Below are 9263 nucleotides of genomic sequence, written 5' to 3' on the forward strand. Positions count from 1 at the left end.
TTTTGCATTACTTTAAGCTTTAAAAACGTGTTTGTATAATTTTTGATAGCTCATTACGTACGAGTATGCAGATATGTAAAACCCCAGTTAGGTTTAAATAAAAAAAATCTATACTTATCAACTTTGGCATCCGATTTTTCCGCTCGCGATCGACATTTTTGTAAAGTTCCTTTTTCGAAATTAAAAAAAATGTTGCATAAATTATTTATGAATTATAATAATTAAGTAGGTGGGTATTTAAAATCTTATAATTTTAGAGGAAATTCTGCTTTTGATTTATAAGAAAATTAGAAACATACTTTTTTAAAGGCGAGGTCTACGCAAGTTCATCGAACTGCTAGTAATATAATGATCATAAATAAACCACTGATTATACAATATTAGACATCTAACTATGATTCACTTAACTTTTTAGGTGCGTGTATTGTTTTGTTCGTGGTATCGAGTGTCAATAATACATGGAAAAGTAAAATACCTTCCTACATACTTAATGATGTTTATTATTTTTAAAACTGTTTCCTTATATGCTTGGACCAAAACTTGCTAAATAAACAAGTTATTTCCAATTGCGAATGAACAAGTAACATGGACACGTGTCCCCCATGCGGTATTATTTTTTTTAAATTGATAACTGATATTATATTGAGCCTATATGTCTGCATATAAAGTGTCATACCGATGTCTAGACATATAATACATGATTTAAATGATATTAGGTTTTTCTGAAATGAAATAGTTTTCCCAATGCGGCCCTGTATGCCCAGTGTCCAGTAGCAGTTTCCCAGCATCTGCGCACCACCCATTTCAGGTTGTTAAAAACACTCTTAAAGGAATGGAAATGTATCGCTTTACATGGCAGACTTTCCATCTGAACATCCCTGTAGCTACAGGGTGCGCAGGAAATAATCAATAATAATACACTTATATGTTATTTATTTTTCATGGTCTTCACAAAACGGTTATACGCCAACGTGTCACAAACATTACAAATTTGAGGTACATGTAAGTATAAAAAGGTTATGGAGGAAGTGCATCAAAAGAGAGTTGCTAAACTATCTGTAAGTGACGTTAAAAATGTCGATGGTCAATACAGAATCTCCGTTGATTGGCGCGTTCTAATGCTACGTATACTCGTACATACGCAAGCCGAACTGCTGAACTGAACCTCAACTTACGGGAAAGGAACAAAGCAATCGCAAATGGCGCGAAACGACGCTCGCAGTTGCTTCGTTCCTTTCATTTAATTCGTGGCTCAGTTTAGGTTCGCAAATTTATACGTACCATAATAGGCAGAACTCGCTTTCGGAGTATAAAAAGTGCATGAGATCTCCCTCTAGTACCTATACTTGTAAAGCACATATAAGTTAAGGCGATGCACTACGTCGTGTAATATTTTAAATTGAGCCGCTATCAATAACAACCCTTACGTAGATGGCGATAAGGTTTAAATTCCCGCTTAGCACCATCCGCCAGTTTTGATTTATGTAAGAAAAACACATGGCCAAAAAGTGCCTTTTATTTTATTTTGTGGATGTTCAGGTATAAATATTAAATTTTTTTCGATCATTTTATAAATAACTTAATTTGCCACATTATAAAATAAAATCATAACCGAAAATGGGTTCGTAAGTAAGATTTTTAACTTTAAAGCAGTTTTCATAGGCCTTATAAATTATTTTTTTCTGGGCTTGTAAAAAGACTTATCTAAAAAATACTCGATAATTTCAAAGGCCAAGATGTATTCTACTCGCAGTATTAAATTAAAGCATCTGAAACATTTCTAGGCGACCAAATTTTCAAAACCAAAAACACATTATTTTGCATTACTACGTATGGCATCGCCTTAACCTCTTTCAACATAGCTGGATTAAGTACAGTTCCGTCAATGTTTGCCTAAAAATATTTTTCATTATTAATGTTTATTTAAATATGTTTATCGGCGGGATTGAAATCGAGGATTCCTGCTGAGAACAAGGATGGATACAAGAATTGGTAGTATGTATATTCCCGTATATACAGGTAACGAATAAACCTATTTTGTACTCTTTTTATTCAGGTTTTGTTCAGAAGGGGCCCAAATGATGGAGCTTGTTGATGAAACAAGTGCTTTATATTTGTTTATGGAAATTATAGGTAGGTCCTAAACACATTACGATATCAGACTGGTAATAAACCTTTTTAATTATTAATATTGTAGTTTTTTAATTTATTTAATTTTTTATTTAGTTTCAACACAAGAGCCTAAAAACAAATTATAAAGTTAAAAAAATATTTACAAAAATAATATTTTCTTGATTTAATTAACTATAGATCCGGGGTTTACTTTGATTTTCATAATTGCAGTTGATTGTGGGAACGATTTAGACAATCGATAAAGCAGACTCATGTTTTATTAAAACTTCATTAATATTTCTTTACTTGAAATATGTATTTCTTTTGTTAAAATTTTTGACAGATTGATGTCGTAATTTTTCAAGTTTACTAGCGGTGTTCATACGAAAGGTAAATTTATGATCGTCTTTTGAAAGGCAGGAGTGATCCTGAGGCAAATATTTTCAGCTTCACAAATCCTACAATTATAATATTTTGTGATTTTGCATGTGTCTGCACCAGTTCATAATTTCTTTCTTTTTTCTCCTGACTAAAGGTTTCTGTGCTGAGGTGGACTATATTTTAATAAAATACTGGTTGTTTTTTTTTCAAATTATATAATTTATTTATTTATTTACATGCTCTCCTTTGATTATTTCTTCAATCCAAGTTTTCATTTTTATTTTTATTTTATTTATCTTTTGCATTGTCCGTTTTCTTTATTGGATGAAAGTGAATTATAGAGCTAACTTCGGAAGATTGTTTTAAAAAAAATTTCATAACCTCTCAACTTTTGACTCTTTCTTCGAAGTAAATCAAAAATTTGTCAATAATATAATTTGTGAACCTTATCGTGTCCATCGTTTTTATCAAGTTTAATTTTATGAGATCCATTATTCTCAGCAGAACGTATAAAACAAAACGAAAACTCTGGGATAAAGAAAACACATCTATTTTTTATTATTTTTCGTATGATTTATTTAAATATTTGTTTTGATTTCATCCAATAAACAAATATTAAGAATCGTGTGTTTGTAAATTTGATTTGCTAAATAGCGGGTTAAGACGTTTCAATTTTAGTTCATCAACTTTTTTGTTTTTTGTCGAGTTGATCAACTAAAATTAAAAAGTCTGAACCCGATGAAAGTGATTAATTTTTTTGAGGGTGAAGATACACCAGATTGTGTGCGAATTAATTTTGTATGCTTTATTCATTCCAAAAGCGAGAACTTTATTTAAATAGGGTTGACCTATTATATAGGGAGGAGATCCTACGGAAGTTGCAGGTAAACCCTGTCTTATTATATTATGTATTAGCTGACGTGTACCCGGCGTTACTGGGGGTTATTCTTAGGAGATAGACATATAGGTACCATCGCAGACTTTTCTGTAGGCCTGTTAAAGATATACTATTCCTTAGTACATTTTTTGCTGTATCTTTTAAGGTTTATCCAGCGTTAGCAATGTAAGCGCCCGAAAATACTTTTTTTACGACTTGATTACAAAACATCGAATTTCTCTACTTTCTATAAATATAATTTACATGAATTATATTTATAAACCTTCTGGAAGAAATTCTATAAAGGATTGTGAAAACCCTATCTAAATCCGTAGCGTAGTTTAGAAAAACGAAGCGCACAAACAGACTGTCAAAATTCGATTGTTGCTTGTTTTGAAAACCCACAGATGGTGCTCATTTTTTTAAGTTACACTAATCCTGGTTCACGGAATATGAGTGATAAAATTGTCCACTTATAATTTTTGTAATTAAACAATTTTTATTATTTTCGGTCAATAATGCCTTTATGGCAAAGTCATTCATATTGTATTTAGATAATTTATAATTATTTTTAAATTTAATATAGTACATTGACATCTATTGACATAATGCCCAACTAATTAATAGGAATGCATCTCATGACAATGAATCAAACCTTTTCATATTATAAATTTTTTGGCAGGATCAAGGATGTCAATATTTTAGTACTGCGGTATTGTTATTAGTTTCTTCTACCGCTCACCAGAGGCTCAGCGCACCTTTGCTTTCCTCGGTTACCAAGCAATCTGCCCAATATCTATTGAGGTTAGGTTATGTTGTAGCTTTGTGTCAAAACGTAACGAAATATTATAAACATGTTCAGTTGATTTTAATTTGTTTGTGCTTCTAATTATTATAACCCCACGATGGCTGTGGTGATTGAAACTACCCTCGGTGATGTGACGGTGGACCTTTTCACCGAACAACGGCCTCTGACGTGTCTAAACTTTCTAAAGCTTTGTAAACTGAAATATTACAATTTTAATTTATTTCATACCGTTCAACATGGATTCATCGCTCAAACCGGAGATCCAACTGGAGAAGGAACCGGTGGACAATCCATTTGGGGCGTTGTGGACGGGCCTGACAAGCGGTACTTCGAGGGCGAAAAGATGCCCAGAATTAAACATACTGAACCCGGATTACTATCGATGGTGGCGACCGAAGAAGGTATGATAGGCTCACAGTTCTTTTTCACTCTGGCCTCTGATTTGAACTCTCTCGACGCACAGCATTGTGTGATCGGAGCAGTGACGGAAGGGCATGATGTGCTCCGGCAAATGAATGAAACTATCTGCGATGGCGGCCACCGGCCATACCAAGATGTTCGTATCACGCATACAGTTGTCTTGGAGGATCCCTTCAGTGATCCGAAAGGCTTGAGAGAGCCGTCCAGGTCCCCTTCACCATCAGCTGAAAGACTAACGGGGGGTCGAATTGCTCCCGATGAAGAATTGGATGAAACTTTAGGAAAAAGTGAACAAGAAGTTGCCGAAATGATTCAAGAAAAGGAAGCAAAAGCGAGAGCAACCATTTTGGAGATTGTGGGTGACCTTCCCGATGCTGAAATGGCTCCGCCTGAAAATGTCTTATTCGTCTGTAAATTGAATCCAGTCACGACGGATGACGATTTAGAGATTATCTTCAGTCGCTTTGGTAAAATAGTTTGCTGTGAAGTTATTAGAGACAAAAAGAGCGGAGACTCTTTGCAATATGCCTTTATTGAGTTTGACAATAAAAAGGCATGTGAAGATGCCTATTTCAAGATGGATAATGTTCTCATAGATGACAGAAGGATACATGTTGATTTCTCTCAGTCTGTATCTAAAATTAAATGGCAAGGTAAAGGAAGAGGAGTCATTATCTCCGACGGCGATGGTAACATGAGGAATAGTGACAACCATTTTCCTAAGAAAGCATTTAATAATGATAACCATATTCGTGATCATAAAAACAATGATGGACACCAACAACGAAGAGGGGGCGTGGAAGAAAAACGAGAGAATTACAGAAGAAATGACACACATTCCAACGATAGACAAAATCATCATGATTCAAGAAATAATCGAGATAGAGATACACATAATGCAAATCATTCATATGACGAAAATAGTAAGTTTGAAGAACCAAGAATGGAAAGACGTCGATCGAGGGAAACAAATACCTCATCCTGTACTGCAAAAAAAACAGATAGACCGAGAGAACGAGAAAGAAGTCCCGCAAGGCCTAGAGAACGAGAGCAGACTCCCGGTAAATCCAGGGGACGAGAACCCGCAAGATCCAAAGGACGGGATGCTGACAGACCTCGAGAAGAAGACAGGATTAGGGGACGAGATTCTGATAAGTTATCCAGGGAAGTTAATTCTGATAGAATCAGGGTACAAGACTCTGGAAGATCTAGAAATATAGACAGAAATGCTGATAGATTCAACAAACAAGATCCCGATAAGTCTAGAGATGGTGATAGATCTAATAGGCAAGATCCTGATAAATCTAGAGATGGTGATAGATCCAATAGACAGGATCCCGATAAATCTAGAGATGGTGATAGATCCAATAGACAGGATCCCGATAAATCTAGAGATGGTGATAGATCCAATAGACAAGATCCCGATAAATCTAGAGATGGTGATAGATTCAATAGACAAGATCCCGATAAATCTAGAGATGGAGATAGATCCAATAGACAAGATCCTGATAAATCTAGAGATAGTGATAGATCATCGTATAGACAAAAAGAACAAGAAATATCTTCAGATCGAAATAGAGATCGTAAAAATTCTCCTGTTAAATCTAGAAAACAGGAAAGAACTCCCGATAGAACAAGAGAGAAAGAGAGGTCTCCCAATAGGAAAAGGGAAACACCTCAAAACTCAGAAATTAAAAGTCATAGGAGTTCAGACTACAGAAAAGCCGCGTCTCATGAAGCTTCACTTGACATAAATGGATCCAAAAATGATAGATCTAGTAGAGAAGTTAAAGATTCCCATTATTCTAAAGCGAATGAAAACAACTATAGAGGTAACTCTTCTAAACAAGATAAAAAGGAATCATCGAACAGCACTCAACGATCCAAAGAGTCAAATAACGTTGCTTCAGATTGTGCCATAGAAAAATCACTTGATTCTGTGCGACATTCAAGGAAGGCATCTCACTATGATGCTCAATCATCTGAAATAGATAATAACAAAAATCTTTCAAATAAAAAGAGAAAAGATAGTTCCGAAGACGATGAAGTTGTTCATAAAGATGAACCAGCGAAAAAGAAGAAAAAGACGTCAAATGACAAAGAAAAAAAAATCAATAAAAATAAACAACCCAAGAATTCTTCAGATGACAGTGAAGGTACATCGAAATCTAAAAAGTCTGCTAAGAAAAAGAGAAGTGCCCCAAAAAAGAAGAAAGATTCCTCATCCAGTTCTTCTAGTTCATCATCATCAGAAAGCTCCGATAGTAGTGACGATTCCTCGGACAGTTCAGAATCCGATAGAAAGAAGAAGAAAAGCAAACGATCAAAGCGCTCCAAGAAGGTTGTCAAGAAGAAACGCAGTAAAAAGGATAGTTCTTCTAGTAGTTCTTCTGATAGTAGTTCCTCCAGCTCCGAGGATTCGTCTTCATCCTCAGATTCAAGTGACAGTGGCCATGAACGCTCCAGGAAGAAATCTAAAAACAAGAAATCTGTTAGGGAAAAGTTGATTAAGAAAAAAGCCAAAAAATGACGTCATGTGCTTTGAAAATTATTGTTAACCTTATATTATTTAGGTACTAATGTGTAAGATAATCGTACTTTGTTTACCTGATTCATTTTTCATCACATGTTTTGCATTCAATTATCAATGAGTAATTATTGTATAATGTAACTAATTTCTCAAGGAAGTCATGGAAATTAATAATTTCAAAATTTTTTCACATTATTTACATGTTATAATATGATGTACAATATTATTATCATACATTTCTTCAATTAATTTCTGCATCAAGCCTATTATGTATCCTACCCCATTAACGGAGATATTTCCCGCTGTGAAATTAGGAAGTACAGTTTATTTGGTAGTAAAATTTGTAAATTACATAAAGGAACAGTGACATTATTTGTAGTTCCTGATTTCACCATTGATAATCTCATCATCCTGGCACTATACACATATAAAGCCATACTTTGCCCACCTAATGTGTTTATTAACTCATGTGTGTGTATAGTTTTACAAAGTGTTGACTGTTTGTTACAGCATTCTCACAAAGTTTTCAATTTAACCGGTAGGGGCGGACGAGAAATTTCAATAAATAAAAATATATTTTTGACAGACAGGTAGACAATACCATATTTGATGAAGTGACATTTTTATTTTTGTCTCTAACCCAGTAAATGTAATATCCGAAACCAAAATGAGTGCATAAAGTTAACACTGCAATTGCAGTGCTTTGAACCCATACATTGTCAAATACAAATATCATCGCTATACAAATCATCCAATAAATAAATTGTCACAGTTCTTCAACACTGTAAATGCAGGGGTCCGGCCCGTACGGGTTAAAATTGGATTTTTAAATTTTCTTCTATATATAATTATTAAGTAAGTGTTTTTGTAAATATTTGTGACTAATGGAGTGAGAAATAAAATAAAGGCACTAATAATTATTATTGAGTTCATGAAATAAGAAATAAATAATATTATGATGTATTAAATTTACAATTATGTCAATAACTTCATCATATCGACGGTCCCGAAGAACAATGTCGGTTGTGCAAATTTGTAGTTTTGCAGCAGAGCTGTTTAAAGTTTTGTTTCTGCAGTTTTACTGTTTTTGATAATATATTTCTCCAATTAAATAAATAGGTGTTAATGCAAAATATCAAACAGTAAAATTTCTTGATCTCAAAAACAGTAAAAATGCAGAAACGAAACTTCAAACAGCTCTCTCTACTGCAAAACTAAAATACAATATTTGTACATCCAACATTTTTCTTCAGAACCATTAATATTATTATTATTATTTTATGACAGGTTACACTATAAGTTCAAAGCATTTTACATAACTCAGTATTGCTCGCCATACAATCCAACACAGACCTGTCACACCTAAAAAGATGATTTTTTATAAGTGTGAGCGTGGTGACGATTTGCGCTACGATCTGTTAGCCAGGCGATATTTGAAGATTATGTGTCAGATCAATTTACAGAGCGCCGTAATTACGCGGCTGTCATCTGTCAAAGTGACAGATCCCATACAAAGAAATGATATTCATCGGCAGTTCCCCAATTGATCTGACCCCCCTCTCCTGAGAAAGATTATAGCGTAGTGTGTCACCCCAACATATAATATGTATATGCCACGCCCAAATTATGCACGCATAATAAAGTGTAACGTGTCTTAAGGCTTAAAATATTTGAAGCACTAAACTAGGTAGGAGTGTTTCAAATCTGTCACATTTGATTGACGATCATTAGTGTTATTTTGTACATTTTACATTTGAACAGTCGTGCTGTTACGCTTGATGACTGACCACACCTTCATAAAAAGGTGAAACAGGCGAGAATTCGCATTTAATGAAAAAATTCAAAATGGCCCTGATCCTCGATTTGATCATCAATCATACGTGACAGAGTTTGGAACACCCCAACTTGAGTAATTTTAATAATAAGACTTCCTTCTTGATAATTTACATGTCAGATAAATTTTATAACAGTAAGTTCTTCCTCATAAGCCTTCTGGCTTCCAGCTTTGGACAGGCCTCCCTTAAATGTCTCCAGTTTTGCCGTTCCTTAGCCACTCGTCTATCTGATGCCGGCATTTCTCTTTTGGTCGTCAGCGCATTTCATCTGTGAATACCACCTTAGTGTTATTTAAAATC

General features: G+C 34.3%; 1 protein-coding gene across 1 annotated transcript; it reads left to right on the forward strand.

Annotated features, from left to right (window-relative positions):
* Nucleotides 1-4172: 4172 nt before the first annotated feature.
* LOC149426878 (uncharacterized) lies at nt 4173-7304 on the forward strand. The gene has a single exon (XM_089638954.1). It carries the CDS (start codon nt 4276-4278, stop codon nt 7126-7128), a length of 2853 nt encoding a protein of 950 aa, XP_089495080.1. The 5' UTR covers nt 4173-4275; the 3' UTR covers nt 7129-7304.
* Nucleotides 7305-9263: the final 1959 nt, after the last annotated feature.

Source organism: Hesperophylax consimilis, chromosome 1 (genome assembly GCF_061612785.1).
Source record: "Hesperophylax consimilis isolate HC1 chromosome 1, BYU_Hcon_1.0, whole genome shotgun sequence".
Classification (NCBI taxonomy): Eukaryota; Metazoa; Arthropoda; class Insecta; order Trichoptera; family Limnephilidae; genus Hesperophylax; species Hesperophylax consimilis.